The 26,327-nt window shown below is 44.2% G+C and overlaps 1 protein-coding gene across 1 annotated transcript in view; it reads right to left on the bottom strand.

Annotated features, from left to right (window-relative positions):
• The window catches only part of LOC115092477 (interleukin-1 receptor type 1-like), a 140,201-nt gene that overhangs the window by 74,204 nt on the left and 39,670 nt on the right, over positions 1-26,327 (bottom strand). Inside the window, exons 3-5 of the mRNA XM_029603319.1 lie at positions 18,840-19,089; positions 6,018-6,202; positions 2,979-3,143 (exon numbers count right to left, since the gene is read on the bottom strand). Coding sequence (XP_029459179.1) covers positions 2,979-3,143; positions 6,018-6,202; positions 18,840-19,089 — 600 coding nt within the window. The remainder of the gene's footprint in view (positions 1-2,978; positions 3,144-6,017; positions 6,203-18,839; positions 19,090-26,327) is intronic.

Raw genomic sequence — 26,327 nt, 5'->3', positions numbered from 1 at the left:
TATTCTGAAAATCAGACTAGCCAGGTGGTTCCCAGAGGTCCTGGATGCAGATCCACTGTTAAGAGGGCACCACATTCATTCATTGGTTTCACCGGGGAGAGAGGAGTGAGCAAGGCTTGACAATCTGCCAAAGAAACCTGTAAATACCAGGCACACTGGGGATGAAATGTATCAGTGCAAAAATGATTCTGGTTTTGCCCTGATGTTTTTTCCCATTGAAAATATTTGGATATTTTGATTGAAAAATTTGGAGCAATTTTTGCGCTGGAGCAAACTTAGCTAAATCTGAAACGGGTTCATTTTTAAACTGCCAGATGAATCAGAACAATGAATTTAAGCAAGGGTTCAAGCATTCAAATAGGTTTTCTGTGTGTTTGTTGCAGCTTTCTAATTTCTATATTTTTTGTATGAGAAGAACTGTCACTTTGTCATAATGGGGGCCGATGTGCGAAATTATGTACTAAATTACAATTCCCAAATAATGCTTTTCTACATGCTTCAGATGCCATTTTCGCACATGCAAATTTTTCACTGCGAGCCCATTTTTCAAAACGTATGCCAAATTGCTAATGACCTGAGAAATAATGCAAATCCGCTCATTAGCAAGTCGACATAAGTCACATTTTGCACAGAAAATTGCGCAAATAAATGCTATTTGCCATGAAACAGCTACACCTCAGGGAGATGTAGTTCAGTGTTTTTCAAACAAAAACCTAGCTTGTTTTGCAGTAAACCTTTTGCCCAGAAGTATTTATTTGTGTGCATTTATTTGATTTATATTCCACCTTTTGGCACTTTGATTATATTCAGATACTGTCGATATTTCCCTCTCCTTAGGGGGCTTACAATCTAGGGCCTCATTTTCCCCCTAGGCACAGAATGGGAGAAAAGCCTTGGTACATATCAGGCCTTATTTTGTATGTGAGGCAAATGGAGGATAAAGTAACTGAAGGAGATATTTGCATATTATGCAAATGGACTGGCACCATGAGAAAAAGATCTCACAATCCAGAGCCATCCCTGTAAACACTTCCACAGATAAGTACATTGTACTTATCCACAGATAAGTACAATGTATCCACAGATACAATGTATCCACATGTACAATGTATCCACAGATACATTGTACATGTAAATGTACTTATCCACAGATAAGTACATTGTACTTATCCACAGATAAGTACAATGTATCCACAGATACAATGTATCCACATGTACAATGTATCCACAGATACATTGTACATGTAAATGTACTTATCCACAGATAAGTACATAGTTCCTGCTGTATAAATGCTGGGTTTGCATTTCATTAATTTTCTAGGACCCACTTTTTTCAGTTTTCCTCCACTCATATATATATTTTTTTTTTTTTTAGCTTTTTCATAGACAGGCTAGGCGCCCTGACAAGAGACACCCATGCCCATTTTCTGCATTCTTGTTAAACGTTTCATTGATTACTAATGGCATGTCTTTGCTATCGGAGGACCCTTTGCCCTGCCATTCAGTACCTTGGCAGGGATGTGTATTCTGTATTTGCATTGGTGTTAATAAATAAACAATTAGCTAATCCCGGGCAGAAGTCCTCCGTGCAAATGGTGACAGGACAGTAAAATACTGAGTCGAGCTTACTGTATATCATAAGAAGTTGGAGCAGACATCTAGGATAGCATAAAAATGTAGCCGTAGCAGGATTTTAAGACATTAATATGTACCTTTTCTTTTCTTTTAAACAATTTATATTTCTTTTGGCCTTGGACTGGTCAGCAGCAGCCTTAAACTGTGATTCACAGTAAAGGAATAGCACTAGATCGAGGTTCCCTTTGATCATTGTTGCCATTAACATTATTGGAACATTAATATGAAAGGGGATTTCCTTATTAGCATCCCTAATGGCCTTATTAAATGTATTTATGAAGCTAGTTTCTGTATTTCAGTTGAACCAAGTTCTTTTGTTCTTCACCAGAATGATATATTAAGCTAAAAAGTTGAATATTTGGAAATGTAGCCCTCTGTTGCTGGGTTTCATTTGCAAAGTCGGATGGCGCATTAGAACTTTTAGCAGAAACTCGCTTTACGGGACTTCACAAATCTATATTACCAAATTTTACCTGTTGCTGTATCGTTTTTGTACATGCTCATCCCGTTAATAAAGAAAGTGACAATAATGGCACATAACGGAGCAAAGCATGTCATTTTGGCCATCAATTTCCTGTCATGCCAACAACGTTCCCAGCCACCATGTCAAAAGCACATTTTAAAAAGAATTTAATAACTAAGCCGATCATTTCCTAACTACTTGTACTGGTGCAAAGTCCACTGGTAACTTTCTATCCACGGGCTTTGTCCCAGTTTTCATGCGTTCACTTTGAAAAATATCTCAGGAAAACTACTCACGCGGGTTGGCACCTGATATTTTGTGCGTGGGTAGTTTTCCGAAGACAAAACACACGCCTGCTTGGAAATTCAAAAAGGATGAGAGTAAGTACAAGTCCAGCACCAACCACGGAAATGTCTCTTTACTCTGCGGCGAAAGCTATATGTGCAGCGGCATTACCCATGTACGTTTCACCTGCACGCCAGGTGAACAGTTTTCAAAAAATGATTTTTATGGACAAAACTCTGTTTTTACCCATAGAAATGGCTTGCAAAATGACCCTCCCAACAGAGTCAGAATTCCAGGTGTGCATTCTGAGTCTTGCAGCTTCTTCCTTCGGGCCAGAACTCCTTTTTCTGTTTGTAGGTTTGATTCTTCTGTTTTATGTACAGTGAGGTGTTTGCCAGCACTCCCTTTGCAGGAGCGCCTCTGCTCTTTGATCAAAGCTTTTACCATATTTAATTCATCTGCTTAAAAATGACCCGATTCCAATGCAAAATTAAAGGCATTCGTTCTTTTTCTCACCTAATCTCCCTTCTCAGAGCTTTATACATGCTGGCATCTGCTTGAGTGGCAGCTCTTAACTCTACAGCATCAAACTCACCTTCCCCTGCTAGCTCATCCCTTCCGAAAATAAACAATTTATAACCACACTGCTTTTCTAAGACCTCTGGCAGCATCTTCAGTACAAAGGTCTGCACATGAGCCGTGACTGGCTTGCTGCTTTTTGGATATATAACGTAGCCGTCATAGGCCTTCCCATCTGAAACTGAAACAGAATAAGCGACACGGATTTCAAATCGAAACCAAAAAAAAAAAAAAAAAAGATTAGCCACAAATTTTGAAAGCAGCATGAACATTTGCTCTGCTATCCCTTTACCCGCTTGAGCATTAGAAACCTACAAATACTTAAAGGTGAATTTTTAAAAGAGTTGTGCGTGTAAAAATGAGCACACGCGCACACAAGTAGCACATATTTGCGGGCGTGCTATTTTATAACCCTCACACATACACGTACAAGTAATGGCGCATGAATACATTTGCTCATATTAAAAAGGGGGCGGGCTAGGAGCAGGTCAGGAGCATCCCGGGGCGGGTCCAACATTTAAACCCTGAAAATGCTAATAATGAGTCGGAATATAATTCTTTATAGGAAAATACTAATTGGGTGAGGGGTCTGGGTAAAGTGGAGGGAGCACGGGCTGAAGAAACGGGGCTCTTGATAGCCTAGACAGAGAAAACTGGTCATTTCCTTCACAAGCGCATGTTATAAAATTTGATAATTTGCACGCGTAAAAGACGACAGGGGCTAAGGAAAAATAGGCGAGCCACATTTGGTGGTGCAACGATTAAAATTAGGAGCACGGGCCTCTCGTTTGTGCCGCCGGGCGGGATGGGATACCCCGGGGGGGCTGCGTGGGTCTCTTTCACTTGTGCCACCGGGAAGGATCAGATGGATCTCCCCCCCCCCCCCCCCAGCAGCCGTGCGGACCTCCTGCAGTTTGGCCGCTGTGCAGGATGCGATCGCCCTGCAACTGCGGGGGGGGGGGGGGGGGGCCTCCTCCGCTTGGACCGTCGAAGCTGACGCGATCCCTTCAGCGACCACAGGGCCGGGTTGGTATCTCCCAGCGGCTACAGGCATCTAAAATCGGCGGTGCATGGTGCATGCCTTTCTAAAGATGGTGGTGCCTGCGAAACGTCTGCGCACAACGAACGCTACACCCCTGATCTTACATATCCGCCTATGTAGTGCTTTTCTTTCACTTGTGCAGCTATCTCACCTAGCAGGATATTTGTCGCCACTTAGCCAAATAAATCAAAACTTCTGCAGCTACGTTTAAAATGCATGCCACGTATTTTTTTGATATGTGAACACGTTGTTGGTTAGATTTATGTGTATTTTATATAGTGTGTGTGGATTTGCACGCACGATATAAAATATGCGTGCATGCCTGCGTGCATCCATAGAGCTGCTTTTCTGGGCACACTTGCACATGTTTTAAAGTTATCCTCATAGCCTTTATTCTGCAAAATGTAAAGGCTTATGAGAAATGATAAACTGGAACAAATCTTTGTGGAACACCCGCCATCCTTTTTTTTTTTTGCAAATTGAGACAAAATGCAGTGGCTGAAATATTTCTAGATAATAAACCGCTTCCACAGCTCAGGCATTTTGCAGATTAGAGGCCTTGGTAAATGAGAGAGGTAAGTGAAGTTTATGGCAAGGAAAGGGGGCTCATGAATGAAATACTTCAGTGATCTGTTCTCAGTCCAGTCCCTTTTAAGATTTTTATAAGTAACATTGCAGAGTAATTAGTTGGAAAGGTTTGTATTTTTATAGATGATAAAGAGTGCAATTTTCAAAAGCCATTTACCTAGATAAAAGGACTATCTGATAACTGCCTATCCCTATATATGAGGAACAACAGTGAGGTTCCAATAATAAGAAAAGTAGTCCAAGTGCCTGTAACTTAAAAACTCACCTGAGCTAAAAAATTCTAACTTATCCCTATCAATTAAAAAGCAGACTGAAAATACAAACAAAAAAAAACAAACTTTGAAATGTTTGTATGCTAATGCCAGAAGTCTAAGAAAAGATGGGAGAATTAGAATGTTTAGCCGTGAATGATGACATAGACTTAATTGGTATCTCAGAGACATGGTGGAAGGAGGATGATCAATGGGACAGTGCTATACCGGGGTACAAATTATATCGCAATGACAGAGAAAACAACTTGGTGGTGGGATGGCAGATAATATGCAGAGTATCTGCTGAAATGGTGCATTTTGTTGGATTCCCTGATCACTATTTAGGGAATGTTATGAAAAATGAATCATTAATTTAAAAACCAAAGTGGGGATGTCATAAAACTGCAAGATCATCTTTTTATGTCAGTTAAAGAGTCACATAACAAGAGTACACAGAAACTGTTCAGTGGGCTAAAAATTTGACTTGGGTATAATGAGGACAAGTTTCAAAGCCATTTACCCAGGGAAAGTGAAAACTCAAACTGTGCTCCTCAAATGCTGCGGTAAGCAGGCTCTGTTCCCGTAGCAATGCACACTTGCAGCCATGGGCCATTCCTGGGGGGCATGCTTAGGATGGGGGAAAGGAAGCAGTGTGCATGCTTTCTATTTTCACATGCATTATTCCCTTCACCCACCTGAACAGCAGGCACAAAGCTCACAGACGCTTTTTGTACCTGTGCAAAGTACGCAGAATTTGCATCTGTGCAGGCTGCTTGAAAAATCACCTCCAGTTTTAGGAGATATCAAATTTATTTATTTATTTTATTTAGAATTTTTTTATATACCGACATCCGTTTGCACATCGTATCGGTTTACATATAACTTGGAACTTTGATAGCATAGCTATCGTTTAGGCATGGCCTTTACATGGAACAAGAACAAGATGATATGATAACATGGAAGGCAAACTATATGATAACGTTTAAGTAAAATGTTATCATATATCAAATGCTATTGGCCAGTTTTATATCCCCTTTGTCATCCATTATATATAACAAAATTAAATCATGCAGTAATGAGTAGTTCTCAAGTGCAAATTCCATCAAAAAGATACAGCAACTTGTTAAAAAAAAAAGTACTATAATGCCATCATGGTAGTAATGAGGAAATATACTTACTTTATACCACCGTATCTTTGCATGATATTTATCTGTGAAAAGTGATAAACCTTTGCAAACGAGTTTGTCAACAGGTGCTCTAAGTGTCTGTGGGTAAATGTGCTCTTTGTTATAGCACAAGCCATCAGCATTCTTGTAAACTACTAGCTGTATGGATTTCTTATTGCAATTCGTTGAATTCCTGCAATAGAAAGAAAGACATATTACCAGAGCTAGACCACTCCAAAAACTTATATTCAGTTTAATAATATGTTCCCTTTGCATAATCATTAGTCTGAATTTTTTCTTTCTGTTGCACCTGGTCACAGACGGCTGCGCCCTCTATTGCTCAACTTTTTTTCTGCCTGATTCAGTCCATTTTGGTAAGATGGCTGCCTCTGCTTCTCCACACCGAACCCTCCGGCGTTCCCGGTCCGGCATGGGAGATTGCGCTCACCATCTTTCTCCAGGAGTCACCTAGGGCATGCGCGCGCTGCCCATCATTTACGTGCATCGTGGCGGGAACCTCGGGGGGATCCCCACCGCATGACGTCACTAGCTCGGGTATTTAAACTCCATTCACGATTCCTAATACGAGTTAGCAAGGTATCCTCCATGCTGATCTCTCCACGTTACCAGATGCTCCCACTCTGTGTACTCTCACTCATAGAAACATAGAAATCATGGCAGAAGAAGACCAAACGGCCCATCCAGTCTGCCCAGCAAGCTATGCACTTTTTTTTTTTTTCTCTCATACTTCTGTTACTCTTGGCTCTTAGTAATCTTTTGGTTCTATTTCCCTTCCACCCGCACCATTGATAAAGAGAGCAGTATTGGAACTGCATCCAAGTGAATATCAACCATAGTTAGGGGTAGTAACCGCCGCAATAAGCAAGATACACTCATGCCTTTGTTTACCCAGACTATGTAACTCAGTCCTTGTTGGTTATTGTCTGTATATAGATCCACCTTTCTATGTTCCTCCTACCGTTGAAGCAGAGATGCTGGATGTGCTTGAAAATGAAGTATTAGACTTTCTCCCCTGCTGTTGAAGCAGAGAGCTATGATGGATTTGTGTGAAGTATCAGACTTTCTCCCCTGCTGTTGAAGCAGAGAGCTATGTTGGATTTGCGTGAAGTATCAGACTTTCTCCCCTGCCATTGAAGCAGAGAGTTATGCTGGATGTGCTTGAAAATGAAGTATCAGACTTTCTCCCCTGCCGTTGAAGCAGAGAACTATGCTGGATTTGCGTGAAGTACCTGGACGATGTTGCTGTCACGGAAACGTGGTTTACGGAATCTCATGACTGGGATACGGCAATACCAGGCTATAACTTGTTAAGGAAGGACAGAGAGGATAGGAAAGGGGGAGGAGTGGTTCTTTATGTCAGAAACAATATCCAAGCATCTGAGCTGCAAGGAAGATGGGGCAAAGAAGAAGCACTATGGGCCGACAAAAAAAGATGGGGCATCCATTTTAATTGGAGTGGTTTACAGGCCTCCAAACCAAAAGGAAGAGCTGGACAGAGATCTGGTTGAAGACATCCACAGGATAGCAAAGAAAGGAGAAGTGGTGATCGTTGGACACTTTAATATGCCAGATGTAGACTGGAGAATCCCATCTGCAGAATCTAATAATAGTAGAGAAATAGTAGATGTCCTGCAAGTAGCGTTGTTCAAATGGTAATGGAACCGACGAGAGAAGGAGCTATACTCGACTTAGTGCTCACTAATGGAGATAATGTCTCAGACGTCCAGGTGGGTGCCCACCTCAGCACCAGTGATCATCAAACAGTATGGTTTAATATCACAAAAAGGACACGGAAAAGAAGCACAAAAACCCAAGTATTGATGTTCAAAAACACAGACTTTGATGAAATGGGGAAGTACCTGGAGGAAGAACTAAAAGGCTGGGAAAACGAGAGAGATGTGGATCAACAGTGGACCAATCTAAAAGGAGCAATTACCAAGGCAACTAATCTATATGTTAGAAAAGTAAAGAAAAGCAAAAGAAAAATGAAACCTATCTGGTTCTCAAAGAGGTGGCTGACAAAATAAAGGCTAAAAGAACAGCGTTCAAGAAATATAAAAGATCCCAAAAGGAGGAGCACAAACAAGAATATCTGGTAGAACTGAGGGAGACAAAGAAATTAATCAAGATGGCAAAAAGTCAAGCGGAAGAGAGGATTGCCAAAGAGGTAAAGAGTGGTAACAAAACATTTTTCAGATACATCAGTGAAAAGAGAAAAGTTCAAAGTGGTATAGTGAAATTGAAAGGTGGAAAGGATCAATGTGTGGAGAGAGACGAAGAAATGGCAGAAATATTAAATGAATACTTCAGTTCTGTGTTCACTAAAGAGGACCCTGGAGAAGGACCATCACTAGCTAACAAGAAACTGGAGGGGAATGGAGTAGATGTAACTCCATTTACAGTAGAAAATGTATGGGAAGAGCTGGTGAAACTGAAAGTGGACAAAGCCATGGGGCCTGATGAAGTTCATCCCAGAATACTGAGGTAGCTCAGAAATGTACTGGCAGGTCCGCTGTGTGACCTGTTCAATAGATCCCTAGAAACGGGAGTGGTGCCGAATGATTGGAGGAGAGCGGTGGTGGTCCCGCTTCACAAGAGTGGGAACAGAGAAGAGGCTGGTAACTACAGACCGGTTAGCCTCACTTCGGTGGTGGGAAAAGTAATGGAGTCACTGTTGAAAGAGAGAATAGTGAACTATCTACAGTCGGGAGAATTGCTGGACCAGAGGCAGCATGGATTCACCATTGGAAAATCCTGTCAGACAAATCTGATTGACTTTTTTGACTGGGTAACCAAGGAATTGGATCAAGGAAGAGCACTCGATGTCATCTACTTGGATTTCAGCAAAGCTTTTGACACTGTCCCGCACAGGAGACTGGTGGATAAAATGAGAAGCTTAGGAGTGAGTGCCGAGGTGGTGGCCTGGATTGCAAACTGGTTGATGGACAGAAGACAATGTGTGATGGTAAATGGAACTCTCTCTGAAGAGAGAGCGGTTTTAAGCGGTGTACCGCAGGGATCGGTGTTGGGACCGGTCCTTTTCAATATCTTTGTGAGCGACATTGCGGAAGGGATAGAAGGTAAGGTATGTCTTTTTGCGGATGACACTAAGATCTGCAACAGAGTGGACACGCCGGAAGGAGTGGAGAGAATGAGACGGGATTTAAGGAAGATGGAAGAGTGGTCGAAGATATGGCAGCTGACATTCAATGCCAAGAAGTGCAGAGTCATGCATATGGGGAGTGGAAATCCGAATGAACTGTATTTGATGGGGGGAGAAAGGCTGATGTGCACGGAGCAGGAGAGAGACCTTGGGGTGATGGTGTCTAATGATCTGAAGTCGGCGAAACAATGTGACAAGGCGATAGCTAAAGCCAGAAGAATGCTGGGCAGCATAGAGAGAGGAATATCAAGTAAGAAAAGGGAAGTGATTATCCCCTTGTACAGGTCCTTGGTGAGACCTCACCTGGAGTATTGTGTTCAGTTCTGGAGACCGTATCTCCGAAGAGACAGAGACAAGATGGAGGCAGTCCAGAGAAGGGCGACCAAAAAGGTGGAAGGTCTTCATCAAATGACTTATGAGGAGAGATTGAAGAATCTAAATATGTACACCCTGGAGGAAAGGAGGAGCAGAGGTGATATGATACAGACTTTCAGATACTTGAAAGGTTTTAATGATCCAAAGACAACGACAAACCTTTTCCGCAGGAAAAAACTCAGCAGAACCAGGGGTCACGATTTGAAGCTCCAGGGAGGAAGATTCAGAACCAATGTCAGGAAGTATTCCTTCACGGAGAGGGTGGTGGATGCCTGGAATGCCCTTCCGAAGGAAGTGGTGAAGACCAGAACTGTGAAGGACATCACGCTAAGAGATCGGGCATTCTCTACAGCCATTCCACCGTTATGGAACTCTATCCCCTCTAACATCAGACTGGAAACATGCATCTCAACCTTCAAAAAAAGACTAAAGACATGGATATTCATACAAGCATTCCCGGACTCAAACTGATTTATCTCATCCTCGCCAATCCTTATCTCCAACTACACCATGATTAACCATCTCCATTATTGTCTACATGTTTGAATGAATAATCTGTCCTTTCTCTTCTTTCTCCGCCAAGTTCCAATCTCCCTGTTATATGTAACTGCATTTTCCGCACCATTGTTTTTAGTTTATGTTTACGATGCACCCCTGTTTTATGTGAACCAGCATGATGGGACTGCGTTCTCGAATGCCGGAATATAAAAACCCGAAATAAATAAATAAATAAATAAAGGACTTCAAAGGGGCGTGGGATAAACACTGTGGATTAGGGATGTGAATCGTTTTTTGACGATTTAAAATATCGTCCGATATATTTTAAATCGTCAAAAATCGTTAGGGCCACGATACAATACCAATTCCCCCGATTTATCGTTAAAAAATCGTAAATCGGGGGAAGGGGGAGGGCAGGAACTTACTTACTTGCCCTAAACCAATGGCAGGAAAACCGGCACACTAAAACCCCCTAAAACCCACCCCCGACCATTTAAATTAAATCCCCCACCCTCCCGAACCCCCCCCCAAATGCCTTAAATTACCTGGGGGTCCAGCGGCGGTCCGGAACGGGCTCCTGCAATTGAATTGTGTTGTCTTCGGCCGGCGCCATTTTGCAAAATGGCGGCCGCAAAATGGCGGCGGCCATAGACCAACACGATTCGACTGCAGGAGGTCGTTCCGGACCCCCGCTGGACTTTTGGCAAGTCTTGTGGGGGTCAGGAGGCCCCCCCAAGCTGGCCAAAAGTCTCTGGGGGTCCAGCGGGGGTCCGGAAAACGATCTCCTGCCGCGAATCGTTTTCCTTACGGAAAATGGCGCCGGCAGGAGATCGGCTGCAGGAGGTCGTTCAGCGGGGGTTCCGGACCCCCAGGTAATTTAAATTACCTGGACCCCCAGGTAATTTAAGGCATTTGGGGGGGGGGTTGGGGGGGGGGGGGGATTTAATTTAAAGGGTCGGGGTGGGTTTTAGGGGGTTTTAGTGTGCCAGTTTTCCTGCCATTGGTTTAGGGCAAGTAAGTACTTCCCTCCCAAAGTTGATGAAGTATTAAGGCATTTCGGGTGGGGGATTTAATTTAATGGGTCGGGGGTGTGTTTTAGGGGGTTTTAGTGTGCCGGCTCACGATTTTAACGATTTTCACGATATTTTAAACACCCAAACGGCAACAATACGATTCCCTCCCCCTCCCAGCCGAAATCAATCGTTAAGACGATCGAGGACACGATTCACATCTCTACTGTGGATCCATAAAATCAAGAGGCCGTCAATAAAGAGTGGGTGGCTCGCCAGAATGACGGCTACTGCCTGGCGATAATACCCTTATTCAATAAACATACACATGGTTACTGTGACTCCAACATCGCTCTAAGCTACAACAGCATGAGGAAATGTGGAAAAAAGGATTCGCACTCACAAAGCGGGGAGTAGCTGGCTTGTTACGGTGGTTACTACCCCAAACCAAATAAGCCTGATACTTCACTTTCAATGCATATCCAGCATAGCTCTCTGCTTCAACGGCAGGGGAGAAGAAAAACTGATACTTCACGCAAATCCAGCATAGCTCTCTGCTTCAACGGCAGGGGAGAAGAAAAACTGATACTTCACGCATATCCAGCATAGCTCCCTGCTTCAAAGGCAAGGGAGAAGAAAAACTGATACTTCACGCATATCCAGCATAGCTCTCTGCTTCAACGGCAGGGGAGAAGAAAAAAGGATTTGCACTCACAAAGCGGGGAGTAGCTGGCTTGTTATGGCGGTTACTACCCCAAACCAAATAAGCCTGATACTTCACTTCAATGCATATCCAGCATAGCTCTCTGCTTCAACGGCAGGGGAGAAGAAAAACTGATACTTCACGCATATCCAGCATAGCTCTCTGCTTCAACGGCAGGGGAGAAGAAAAACTGATACTTCACGCATATCCAGCATAGCTCTCTGCTTCAACGGCAGGGGGAGAAGAAAAACTGATACTACACGCATATCCAGCATAGCTCCCTGCTTCAACGGCAGGGGAGAAGAAAAACAACCAATAAGGGCTGAATAACATAGTCTGGGTAAAACAAATAAGCATGGGTGTAGCTTGCTTATTGCGGTGGTTTCCCCTACTACCCCTAACTAATCAAGCTTGATATTTCACTTGGATGCAGCTCCATCACTGCTCTCTACATTAATGGTGGGGGTGGAAGGGAAATAGAACCAAAGAGCTAAGAGAAACAAATAAGTATGAGAAAAAAATGTGTGAAGCTTGCTGGGCAGACTGGATGGGCCGTTTGGTCTTCTTCTGCCGTCATTTCTATGTTTCTATGACTTTCTCCCCTGCCGTTGAAGCAGAGAGCTATGCTGGATTTGCGTGAAGTATCAGACTTTCTCCCCTGCCGTTGAAGCAGAGAGCTATGCTGGATTTGCGTGAAGTATCAGACTTTCTCCCCTACCGTTGAAGCAGAGAGCTATGCTGGATTGAAAGTAAATTATCTGGCTTATTTAGTTTGGGGTAGTAACCGCAGTAACAAGCCAGCTACTCCCCGCTTTTTGTGAATACAATTTGTTTTTCCAATACTTCCTCTTGCCGTTGAAGCTTAGAGCAATGTTGGAGTCGCATTAACCCACCCACTCTTCATTCACATCCTCTAGACTTGATGGATCCACAATGTTTATCTCACGCCCCTTTGAAGTCCTTCACAGTTCTGGTCTTCACAACTTCCTCCGGAAGGGCATTCCAGGCATCCACCACCCTCTCCGTGAAGAAATACTTCCTGACATTGCTTCTGAGTCTTCCTCCTTGGAGCTTCAATTCGTGACGCCTGATTCTGCTGATTTTTTTCTGATGGAAAAAGTTTGTCATTGTCTTTGGATCGTTAAAACCTGTCAAGTATCTGAAAGTTTGAATCATATCACCCCTGCTCCTCCTTTCTTCCAGGGTGTACATATTTAGATTCTTCAATCTCTCCTCGTAAATCATTCAATGAAGACCTTCCACCTTTCTGGTCGCCCTTCTCTGGACCGCTTCCATCTTGTCTCTGTCTCTTTGGAGATATGGAACTGAACACAGTACTCCAGTTGAGGCCTCACCAAGGACCTGTACAAGGGGATAATCACTTCCCTTTTCTTACTCGATATTCCTCTCTCAATGCAGCCCAGCATTCTTCTGGCTTTTGCTATCGCCTTGTCACATTGTTTCGCCGACTTCAGATCATTAGACACCATCACCCCCAAGGTCTCTCTCTGCTCCGTGCACATTAGCCTTCCCCCCCTCCCCCCCCCCCCCATCGACTACAGTTCATTTCGGATTTCCTCTCTCCCCATATGCATGACTTTGCACTCTTGGCATTGAATCTCAGCTGCCATATCTTCAACCACTCTTCCAGCTTCCTTAAATCCCGTCTCATTCTCTCCACGCCTTCCGGCGTGTCCACTCTATTGCAGATCTTAGTGTCGTCCACAAAAAGACAAATTTACCTTCTATCCCCATCCGTATGTCGCTCACAAAGATATTGAACAGGATCGGTCCCAACACCAATCCTTGTGGTACACCACTTAAAACCTCTCTCTCTTCAGAGAGATTCCATTTACCATCACACATTGTCTCTGTCCGCAACCAGTTTGTAATCAGGCTCCACCTTGGCACTCACTCCTAAGCTTCTCAATTTATTCACCAGTCTCTTGTGTGGGACTGTATCAAAAGCTTTGCTGAAATCCAAGTAGATGACATTGAGTGCTCTTCCTTGATCCAATTCCTTGGTTACCCAGTCAAAAAAGTCACTCCAGGACAACTTAGGAACTCGCTCCTCGGGGACCTTGCCTCACTCCTCTTTACCCTCTGGGGTTATCTGCTAACAACAAGGATGCTTAAGGTACCCGCTCCTCGGGAGCCTTGCCTTGCTCCTATCTACCTTTCGGGGTTGCCTACCTATTACCAGGACGCCTAGTGTACCCGCTCCTCGAGGAGTGAGTACTGCCGCTCCAGTTCTGTCTTTGCATTGTCTCATCTCTCTCTCCATAGATCCTTGGCCTACCCTGCAACGCAGGCCTGGTGAGACTGTGGAACTGCCATTTCCACCCTGCAACCTACAGACGGAACACTGCCATCTGGTTTCTCCTCTCCTAGCTGGAATCATCACCCGTTCCTCGGGTTACCATCTACATTGCAGTACAATAAAGCTTTATCTCTGTGTCTGTCTCTGCCTTGAGCTAGCCTATCGCTGCAAGTTCCCACAGGGCTCCACCCTGTGGGAAGTGTCATCTCTTACAGGTTCCAAGGGCCCACGCTTCAATGTCCAAAGAACAACACTTTCTTAGTAATAGATATCATTATAGTCATTAATTGGTACATAACAAGCTTAGAGACTAATGTACTAAGCTGAAATAGCATGGACTGATATCATGCATTAATTAATTAATGTGTGATAATGGACCATGTTAATGGCATGTAGATCACTATGCTGATAAACTGAATGCATTAAAAATGTGAGCAATAATGTCACTGCAAAAAAATACTCCCTGAGGTGTAATTAAATTTCATGTGATAATCTCTGCATTTCTATTTTTACCTCAATACCTATGTTTGTTACACAAACATAGGTATTGAGCTTATTTACATAATTATGTAGCTTATTACTTAGTTTTGCATACATTTTCTAGTGTTCACAATAGGTAAATAACACATGCTAAAATATCTATCCCTTAAAAATAATCTCATCAGTAATCACACATGTACACTGAATTCTTCAAAGAAATGTCCAGAGAAAGACAAAGGATCTCCCATAGATAGCTGTGTCCATGCCTCTTCCCAGGTACCACTAGGCTATTGCCTAGGCATATTCCTTTGGAACTTCAGTATCCACTGCAATAGAAAGATCTTACTGGGCTCCAACTTTAGACTCCTGAAGTATCTCTTCTGTGAGAATCAGCCCAATAATTTTCTCTCATACTCAGCTTTCAGGCTTATATACACATGACACACTCACAACAAGTAAGCAAGTGCCATCTTGTTCTGCACAACTGTAGGGAAATTTATGGTTACAGATGATCATCTGATTTAACAGGTAACCTGCAATCCTAGTTCAGAAGTTTAAGGGAAAAGAAACATACACTTTTATGAGGTAGATTGTTGCAGTCGGCACTGCTGGTGAGTGGACCCTTGAGCCGGCCTCCCTAGAGTGACAGGGTAGGCCGGGAGGCGGAGCCACAGGCAGGAGGTGTTCACCCGGGAACCAGGAGCCCCCGAGAGGAGCCCGTAGGGCACTGGGTCCTTGGGACTTGCCAATACAGGCAGAAAGTCCTGGGACTGAGAAAGGCTAGACCGGGACCAGAGCAAACAGGAAGGAATGGAAGTCCAAAGGTACCCGGGAAGCAGGGGACTGGCTGTACAGGGCCGAGGGCCGAGGGCCGGCTGAAGACAGGGCAGCGGGCGGCAGCAGAGTCTGTAGCAAACTGGAGGCTGAAGCAGGCTGTAGACTGAAGCGGAGTCGGTAGCAAACCAGAGGCTGAAGCAGGCTGTAGGCTGAAGCGGAGTCGGTAGCAAACAGGAGGCTGAAGCAGGCTGTAGGCTGAAGCGGAAGCAGACCGGGGTCAGAGGCTGGCTGCAGGCTGAAGCGGAGTCAGAGGCAAACCGGAGTCGGAGGCAGGCAGCAGGCAGAAGCGGCGTCAGAGGCAAACCAGAGTCAGAGGCAGGCAGCAGCGGAGTCGGAAGCAGACCGGAGTCAAAAGCAGGAAACGAGGAGATCACCAGGAACGCAAGTAAGAACAACTATGGAGTTGTGAACCTCGTTGCAAGGCGATGAGAGAGAGTTTGAGCGCCGGTTATATCGGGGCTTGGGCGTGACGTCAGCAGCACGGGCGGGGCCAGGCTTCCGGGAGATGCGCGCACGAGACTGACGAGAAGCAGGCATGTAATGGCGGCCACCACGTGGAGTGAGAGAAGCCCCCGGGGTCCAGAGCGGGTGGAATGCGGCGATTCCTAAGGCGGAGGTAGGCAGGTTTGAGCCGTAGGCGGAGGGAAGCGGTGGAGACCGCAACAGTCCATCAAGCCCAGTATCCTGCTTCCAATAGAGGCCAAACCAGGCCACAAGAACCTGGCAATTACCCAAATGCTAAAAAGATCCCATGCTACTGATGCAATTAATAGCAGTGGCTATTCCCTAAGTAAACTTGTTTAATAGCCGTTAATGGAATTCTCCTCCAAGAACTTATCCAAACCTTTTTTAAACCCAGCTGCAATAACTGCACTAACCATATCCTCTGGCAACAAATTCCAGAGCTTTATTGTGCGTTGAGTGAAAAAGAATTTTCTCCGATTAGTCTTAAATGTGCTACTTGCTAACTTCATAGAATGCCCCCTAAACCTTCTATTATTCGAAAGATATATTCTTGTCCTAAGTTTCAATTTAATTTACAGAGCAAAGCACTGCTATAAGATTAAACAAATATCCCTACATTATCTCTAAGTCAACCTGCACTTCTCAATATGCATCACCAAACTAATTAACCGACTTAAAAGATTAAGCAAGCCAGTTTCTCTCACCCTTAGGCATGATGGGCTGTAGTCCTGCAGAATTCCAAGACCTGTCTCATGACATGGCACAAGGGGAATCCAACAACACCCTCAGTAGGCAAATGATAGGTTACTTCACAGTCTCAGGGAACATAGAACCCAAAGATCTCACAGATATCTCTGTGAGGTATGTCAGCAGGAATGGAGTAAAGAAGGACTTGGCTTGTCAAGATTCCAGCAAGGATAAAATTGTCATGTATGACAAGGCAGCTACCCCACAATTAATGGAGCAGGCTACTCTGAGTAAGGAAATCAATCTTAAACTTGCTAGTTTATAAGTGTAGAGAACTGCAACAATGAAAAAGTTCTGCAATAGCAGCAGTAATGGCAGGGCAGCTACAGCATTTATAAAGTTTTGGGGAAAGGTTCCTTGCAACTAGGAAAAGGTTCCCCAGGAAAAGCCCCACAGTCGTTGTAGAGCAGAGTCTTTTGCTCTGCTTGGGACTTCATTGCATATTCAATTCCATAGGGTCCAACATTGTTCTTTAAATTGATGTCACCACTATCTACAAGCTCGGGATTGGTGGGATGCTGATCTGACATCTTCTGAGTCCAGAAACATATGCATATTCTCATTGTTAGTAATGAGGTTCATCAGTGGACGTTCGTGAACAATACCTGCTTTATAGCTGGCTTCATGGCTAGATACATGTTTCCACAATAAACATGCTTAGCAGTTCATATGTCCGGGATGTACTAGCAAATTGTGAGGTGTAGACAGATGGCTGATAGAAGAACAATTGCAGTTGAACTGTATAGGCCATCACATGGCTGAAAACTCCATCTTTGTGTTGTTCAGGCCTGCACATTGGTTCAGTCTGTGTGCAAGACTGCAGGCTCTGGTTCAAATCTGCAAATCCTTTTAGGGTGAGCGACTTTTTCCCTAAACAACCATTCACCAATGGTTAATAATAGAAGTTAAGTGAGAAATTAAGGGAACATTTAAAGATACCACTGTTAGCAACACAGGGCCAGAATTTATGACCTGAGCTATATAGTGAAAGTCCTGAAATCTACTTTGTCTTGATTGCATGTCTGCACCAGATTGCATACTCCACAATAAAGACCATCTCTTCTATGTGTCTATACCATGCTACGTATATGTATTAGTGCTATATAAATGTTTAATAGTAGAAGTAGTGCTGCCATCCTTCCCAATATATAAAAGGTAGTTGTACGGTATGTGGATGAGGTTTGTTTTGGGTGACATTGTGTGTGCATGCACAGAGGCAGGGGCAGTATGCACAGGGCACATACTGCCCCTGCCTCCATACATACTAATATGCCTGTGTGCACACCGTCATGTCATTATGCACACACAGTAATATCGGTGTGCACACAATGTACTGCTCCTGCCTCCGTACATACTGATGGACCCCTAAGTGCATGGGCCTGTCCTGTCATCCACTCACTCTGCATGTGCCGCCCCTCCCTCCCTCCATGCATGTTGATGGCCTATGCATGCACTGTAATGTCATCTCTGTGTCTGCAACTGGAATTTGTTGCCAGTGTGGTAAATGACCCATGTCCTGTCCATCACATTGCCAGCAAGCCCCACGGATAAAGACACAGCAGCACGATAAGCTGTGACCATGATTGCTGGGAGAGAACACAGGCCCCCACTTGCTGCAGGGACGGCAAAGCCGGCGGAGAGAGCCTGCTGGCCCGAGAGGTGGGGAGATGACAAGAGGTGATCGCGGTGCAGTTTCCACAGAAGCCAGGCCCTGTCAGACAGGGCAGAGCAGAAGCCGCTTTGGGACCAGGTAGGGTTATGCAGGAGGGACAGAGGCATGAGGGAAGAGCCAGGGAGCGGCTTACATCACATTTTGGTTTATTTTTGATGAGCTCTTCAACTAGTTCTACACATAGACAGGTACTCAACACTCTATTATCTCACTTCAGAGAAGTGGTTTACAAAAGCTGAGAATTGATTTTAAGATAAGACATAATATCCTTCCTAAAGAAACAATTCTAAGGAATACAATATTGATATTACACCAGGGCACAAAACATTTACTTTTTTTTTTAATTATTGTAGTTGTAATGCATAAGGCATCCTATTTTAATGTTATGCTATAAATGCATCGCATGATTCTATGACTTACATAATGCAGAAATTGTAAATATAGTGGCACTGCTGGGAAAGAACTGAAAATCTGTAATCAGCAATCAGCACTTTTAAAAAAGTGACCTTCAAATTCTAAGGTTTGCTTTACTTCCTTACCCTGCTATGCAGTCATAGAATCCAGAATCCTCTAATCTTGCTGGGAAAAACTTCATCATTTTCCCATCCTGATGAACTCTGGAGTGTCTTTCCGTAGAGGTCCATATCCTGGTGCCATTTTTGTACCAAGTGAAATTGTAGCCAATATCATTATCATGTGACCGGTCACAGAACATACAATCCATAAAAACAGGCTGCCCTTCCAGAGCCTTAGATATCTCAAAATACCCTTCACATTCATGGCACGGCTCTTAAGAAAACAATACAAAATGGTAAATGGTAAAAAAAAACCCCATGAATTCCGGATATTTGCATGCAAAATATTCTAAACTGTAAACAAAATTTTAGAAGTTTTATACTTGAATATATGCCATAATGGAATCAGGAGGAGAAAAATAACATGCCGTCTCATTTTAGATATGCAGTGTTAGTGTGATGAAGGAGTAATTGATTCTTGTGTTTGATTGTTGCATTGTCACACAAATATTGAAAATGACTGTTTAATCATAAAAAGGGCTGAAGAATTCTGCATTTCTTTAAATACACTGCAGTGGGCACTGATATGTTGGAAGATTGACAAGAACTGTTGTGAAGCTAAAATAGTTTGTGGCTGTTTATCAGACAAATGCAGTCATTAATTGGCTTGTTTAAAAATAATGCAGATGGACATTTGTTGCTGTGTGGTACAAAATAGCCCTGCTTATAGCCATGACCATTCATGGCTAGCAATATCTTGTAGCTTGGTTATTCATATAAGACTGGTACATGAAGACCTTTATTGAGAAAAAGGACTGAAATATGCATCCAATCAGGAAGAACCACGTTCTCAATTACATTTTTAATGTGTTGAGAAAATTATAAAAGACTACTATTTATAATGCAATCCTTGGAGAAAGAGAAGAAGATCAAAGAGAAGATGTTGCTGTATTTTGTCTCCCTGCTACCTGACCTAGTCCATCTGGATGATATGGAGTAAGTGTCAATGAAATGAGAGACAGGAATTTAGAATTGCACCACATTATTATTATATTACTCTTAGAGATCCTTACAAAATATTGTGATAGAAGCTGGTGGGTGTGAGGATCGCCTGGTAACATGCCTACCTGGTGCGAAGGTGGCGGACCTCACGCGTCACCTAGATAGGATTTTAGACAGTGTTGGGGAGGAGCCGGCTATCATGGTACATGTGGGCATCAACGACATAGGAAAATGTGGGAGGGAGGTTCTGGAAGCCAAATGTAGGCTCTTAGGTAGAAAGCTTAAATCCAGAACCTCCAGGGTAGCATTCTCTGAAATGCTCCCTGTTTCACACGCAGGTTCCCAGAGGCAGGCAGAGCTCCGGAATCTCAATGAGATGATGGTGCAAGGAAGAGGGTTTCAGATTTGTAAGGAACTGGGGAACCTTTTGGGGAATGGGGAGTCTTTTCCAAAGGGATGGGCTCCACCTTAACCAGGGTGGAACCAGGTTGCTGGCACTAACCTTTAAAAAGGAGATAGACAGCTTTAAAACTAGAACAAAGGGGAAAGCCGACAGTCTCTCAGCAGCGCATGGTTCAGAGGGAGATATCTTCAAAGTATCTTCAAAGGATACTAATGACGCATTAGAATTAGGGCATCCCAACAGTGAGGTTCCAATAATAAGACAAGTAGTCCAAGTGTCTGTAATTAGAAACTCACCTGAGCTAAAAAAAATTACAATTTATCCCTATCAATTAAAAAGCAGAATGAAAATACAAACAAAAAACAAACTTTGAAATGTTTGTATCCTAATGCCAGAAGTCTAAGAAGTAGAGATGTGTAATCGTTTTTGCCGAATTGGACTATTTCGAAGAAATAGTCCAATTCGACATGGGTCGGAGGACCCGAATCCTGAGATGGATTTTCCCCGAACTTCAAGGAAAATTTGTTGTTCGGGTTAGCACGGGGGGGGGAGGGGGCACCTTTATTTAAAAAAAAAAAAAAACCCACCCAACCCTTAAAATGTAATTATTTACAACCCCCCACTCCACCCTCTGGAACCCTCCCCCAAATAAACTTGCCTAAAATCCTTGGTGGTCCGCTCTCGGGCCATTGGCAGCCAGTAAACAAAATGGTGCCAGTGGCTCTTTGCCCTTACCATGTGACAGGGGCTACCAGTGCCACTGGTCGGCCTCTGTCACATGGAAGGAGCAATGGATGGCCCGCTCCATTTTCTAAGATGGCTGAAGAGGCGTCTTTCAGGGCTGGCGGCACTGGAAGCAGTGGCAAGCAAGGCTGAGGTCTGGATGAGGAGAGAGTCAAAGGATAGTCAGACGAAGCAGAAGTCCAGTTCTGGAGAGAAGCAATGGCGTAGTCAGGTGATGCAGAGGTCCAGGGTTAGCGAGAGGCAATGGAGTAGTCAGGCAATGCAGAGGTCCAGGGCTGGAGAGAGGCAATGGAGTAGTCAGGTGATGCAGAGGTCCGGGGCTGGAGAGAGGCAATGGAGTAGTCAGGCAATGCAGAGGTCCGGGGCTGGAGAGAAGCAACGGAGTAGTCAGGCAATGCAGAGGTTCGGGGCTGGAGAAAGGCAACGGAGTAGTCAGGCGATGCAGAGGTCCGGGGCTGGAGAGAGGCAATGGAGTAGTCAGGCAATGCAGAGGTCAAACCAGGTTAGCAATCCGAAGGAGAGACGAAGGAACAGGAACTCAGGAACAAGGAAACAGGAACGAAGGCAGTCAGGATCAGGAACCAGGAACAGGAGAAGCAACGAGCACTTGACTGGAGAGGGGACCTGTTGCAAAGGCGATTTGAGAGAGCGGAGCCCAGGCTTATATATCAGAGCTCTGCCGACATCACCATACTGGGTCAGACCAAGGGTCCATCAAGCCCAGCCCAGCATCCTGTTTCCAATAGTGGCCAATCCAGACCAAGTCTTCAAAATTGGAAACATAGAAATGACGGCAGAAGAAGACCAAACGGCCCATCCAGTCTGCCCAGCAAGCTATGCACTTTTTTTTTTTTTTATTTCTCTCATACTTCTGTTACTCTTGGCTCTTAGTAACCTTTTGGTTCTATTTCCCTTCCACCCACACCATTAATATAGAGAGCAGTGATGGAACTGCATCCAAGTGAATATCTATGATAGTTAGGGGTAGTAACCGCCGCAATAAGCAAGCTACACCCATGCCTTTGTTTACCCAGACTATGTAACTCAGTTCTTGTTGGTTATTGTCTGTATATAGATCCACCTTTCTACGTTCCCCCTGCCGTTGAAGCAGAGAGCTATGCTGGATGTGCGTTGAAAGTGAAGTATCAGACATTCTGTCCTGCCGTTGAAGCAGAGAGCTATGTTGGATTTGTGTGAACTATCAGACTTTCTCCCCTGCCGTTGAAGCAGAGAGCTATGCTGGATATGCATTGAAAGTAAAATATCTGGCTTATTTAATTTGGGGTAGTAACCACCGTAACAAGCAAGCTACTCCCTGCTTTTTGTGAATGCAAATCCTTTTTTTCCATACTTCCTCTTGCCGTTGAAGCTTAGAGCAATGTTGGAGCCACATTAACCGTGTGTATGTTTATTGAATAAGGGTATAATCTCCAGGCAGTAGCCGTCATTCCCGTGAGCCACCCACTCTTCATTCACGTCCTCTAGACTTGATGGATCCACAGTGTTTATCCCGCACCCCTTTGAAGTCCTTCACAGTTCTGGTCTTCACCACTTCCTCCGGAAGGGCATTCCAGGCATTCACCACCCTCTCCATGAAGAAATACTTCCTGACATTGGTTCTGAGTATTCCTCCTTGGAGCTTCAACTCGTGACCCCTGGTTCTGTTGGAAGAATTATCCAACAGAAGAAAATAGGATAAAGCATCACTATTGGCAAGTTAAATGTAAGACATTGATAAGATAGGCTAAGAGAGAATTTGAAAAGTTGGCCATAGAGCATAAATTCAGAGTAAAAACTTTATTAAATATATCTGAAGTAGAAAGTCTGCGAAGGAGTCAGTTGGACTGTTAGATGATTGAGGGGTTAAAGGGGCACTTAGAAAGATAAGGCCATCATGGAAAGATTAAACGATTTCTTTGGTGTTTACTGAAGAGGATTTGGGGAAATACCCGTTCTGGAGAAGGTTTTTTCCTCATGAGAGACTTCTAAGAAAAGTAAAACGTCATGGGATAGGTGGCAAAGTCCTTTTATGGATTATAAACTGGTTAAAAGACAGGAAACAGAGAGTAAGATTAAATGGACAATTTTCTCAGTGAAAAAGTGCAAACCATGGAGTGCCTCAGGGATCTGTACGAGGACCCGTGCTTTTCAATATATTTATAAATGATCTGGAAAGAAATACGATGAGTGAGGTAATCAGATTTGCGGATGATACAACATTATTCCGAGTAGTTAAATCACAAGCAGATTGTGAAAAATTGAAGGAGGACTGTCACCATGGAAGTTGCTCTTATGATAAATAAGGAGGTACCACCTTTGATTTGGATATTCAGCCCAAAGCTGCACAGGCTTAATAACTGATCTAAAGTTTGGATAACGGCAATTTATTTGGACAGAGTTACCTGGATAGCTTTGGACAGCACTGAATATCAGCGCTGCCTGGATACATTTTCTCCAGGCAACAATTTATGCAGATGAGATTTACCTAAGGAGCAGGGGAAAAATATTTAACCTTGGGAATGGTCTTCTGATCTCCAAAGGTAGGCAGACAAACACTTTGAATGTGGATCCCAAAGTTGTCTTTATTTGAATGCTTCTCTACTTTTTTTGCATAATGGAATATATAGGTCCTAGGTGTGGCTTATGGGAACCAGTGGGGCGGGGCAAGGAGTTAAAATTGGTGGATTGGTGGATTGGCTCGTGGCTCTCAGGAAAGGGCTGTAGCAAAGCTTCTTTGATGCTATCAAGTTCATTTAGTCCGATAGTTTTAAACATAAAATATGTTCATTTCAAATGTATCTGATGAAAAAGTTAAGGAGGATAGTGCTAAGTTCCAAAAAAAAGAAGAATAAAACTTAAAGTTATCTTCTTCATAACAATTGGATAATATAAAAAAATAATGTATTTAAAACTTATTTTCAGCATTTGATTATGTATAGCTCTATATTGTAGTTATAAATGTATTCACTAGCTTCCCCTCCCCTAAATCTAGATAGCTTTTGATAAGGCCATATTGAAATGTTTGAGTTAAATCCACTGGGGATATGGAAAGAGACTATAACTATGAATGCAAAAAGTAAAATAGAAGAAAAACTAGCACATATGGTAAAATGGGGGGGGGGGGGACAATACTTTTTTTTAGATATGTTAGTAATAGAAGGAAGTACAAAAGTGGCATTGTGAGACTCAAGATGAAAGGAAGGGATATGTAGAGGCTGATGAGGAAGAAACAAAATTGCTTAACGAATATTTCTGTTCAGTGTTCACTGTGGAAAGGCCTGGAGCAGGACCACATAAAACAAACACAAATAAGATTGGAAGTGAGGTAAACCTCAACTGATTTTCAGAACAATGTATTGGTGAGGAGCTTACTAAATTTAAAGTAGATAAGGCACTGGGGCTGGATGGGATACATCAGAGGGAACTAAGGGAACTTAGGGGCGGATTTTAAAAGGGCCCTCACGCACCGGCGCGCCTTTTTTGCATAGGCCGCCGGCGCGCGTAAGTCCCGGGGCTTTCGAAAAGGGGCAGGAGGGGGCGTGGCGCCGGCCGGGGGCATGGTCGAGGCCTCCGGACCAGCCCCTGGCCGGAGCGGGGCTGCCAGCGACGCGCACAAAGTTACGCCGGCAGCTTCCCCCACCCTCCTGACCCCCCCAAAAAACATTTTACAGGTACCTGGTGGTCCAGGTACCTGGTAGTCCAGTGGGGGTCCCGGATGGTCCCGTGGGGGTCCCAGGAGCGATCTCCCATGATCTCCCGTTCCGGGCCGTCCTCCGGCTCCCGTGCCGTCGGCTGCCACTAATCAAAATGGCGCCGATGGCCCTTTGCCCTTACTATGTGACATGGTATCCGTGCCATTGGCCGGATCCTGTCACATGGTAGGAGCACTGGATGGCCGGCACCATCTTGTGCTCCTACCATGTGACGGGGATGACCAATGGCACTGGTAGCCCCTGTGACATAGTAAGGGCAAAGGCTATCGGCGCCATTTTGAATACTGGCAGCCGACGGTCCGAGTGCAGGAGGTCGCTCCTGGACCCCCGCTGGACTTTTGGCAAGTTTTGTGGGGGTCAGGAGGGTCCCCCAAGACTTGCCAAAAGCCCCTGGTGGTCCAGCGGGGGTCTGGGAGCGATCTCCTGCACTCGGGCCATCGGCTGCCAGTAATCAAAATGGCGCCGATAGCCTTTGCCTTTACTATGTCACAGGGGCTACCAGTGCCATTGGTCAGTCCCTGTCACATGGTAGGAGCACAAGATGGCGCTGGCCATTCAGTGCTCCTACCATGTGACAGGATCCAGCCAATGGCACAGATACCCTGTCACATGGTAAGGGCAAAGGGCCATCGGCGCCATTTTGATTAGTGGCAGCCGACGGCCCGGGAACCAGAGGACGGACCGGAGCGGAAGATCATGGGAGATCACTCCCGGGACCCCCACTGGACCACCAGGTACCTGTAAAAAGGTTTTTGGGGGGGGGGGGGGGGGGTCGGGTGGGTTTAGGGGTTACTTTTGTGTGCCGTTTTTCCCGCCCTCCCCCAAAACAAAAAGGGAACCCCCACGATCAATATCATGGGGTTTTCCTATTGTTTTGGGAGAGCCCCCGATTTCTGACGATTTTGAAAATATCGACGATATTTTCAATCGTCCGAAGCCCGATTCACATCCCTAAAGGAGAAGATGGGAACTACAGGCCAATTAGTTTGACCTCTGTGGTGAGCAAACTAATAGAATCGCTGCTAAAACAGAGGATAGTGCAATTTTCGGAATCCAATGGATTGCAAGATCTGAAGCAGAATGGTTTTATCAGACGTAAATCGTGTCAGATGAATCTGCTCAATTTCTTTGATTGGGTGACCAGAGAGTTGGATCAAGGGAGAGAGCTAGCAATAGTGCACTTGGATTTCAGCAAAGCCTTGTGACACGGTTCTGCATAGAAGACATAAATAATTTGTGCACCCTTGGTATATATCTTAGAGTGACTGACTGGGTTAGAAACTGGCTGAGTGGGAGGTGACAAAGAGTAGTGGTAAATGGAGTTTTCTCTGAGGAGGGGATTGTTACCAGTGGTAAACGGTTTGCCTCAGGAACTAGTCCTTGGACCGATTCTTTTCAACATTTTTGTGAGCAACATAATGGAAGGGTTATAGGGTAAGGTTTGTCTTTTTGCTGATGATACCAAAATCTGTAACAGGGTGGACATCCAGGAAGGAGTGGAAAACATGAGGAGGGATCTAGCGAAGCTCAAGAAATGGTCTAAGTTCTGGCAGCTAAGATTTAATGTTAAAAAATGCAATGTAATGCGCTTAGGATGCAAAAACCCAAGGGAAAGTTACAGTATTGGAGATGAAATTCTAAGCACAAAGG

Source organism: Rhinatrema bivittatum, chromosome 5, assembly GCF_901001135.1.
Source record: "Rhinatrema bivittatum chromosome 5, aRhiBiv1.1, whole genome shotgun sequence".
NCBI lineage: Eukaryota > Metazoa > Chordata > Amphibia > Gymnophiona > Rhinatrematidae > Rhinatrema > Rhinatrema bivittatum.
The sequence above is the reverse complement of the archived record's forward strand: the minus strand, read 5'-3'. Positions and strand labels throughout refer to the sequence as shown.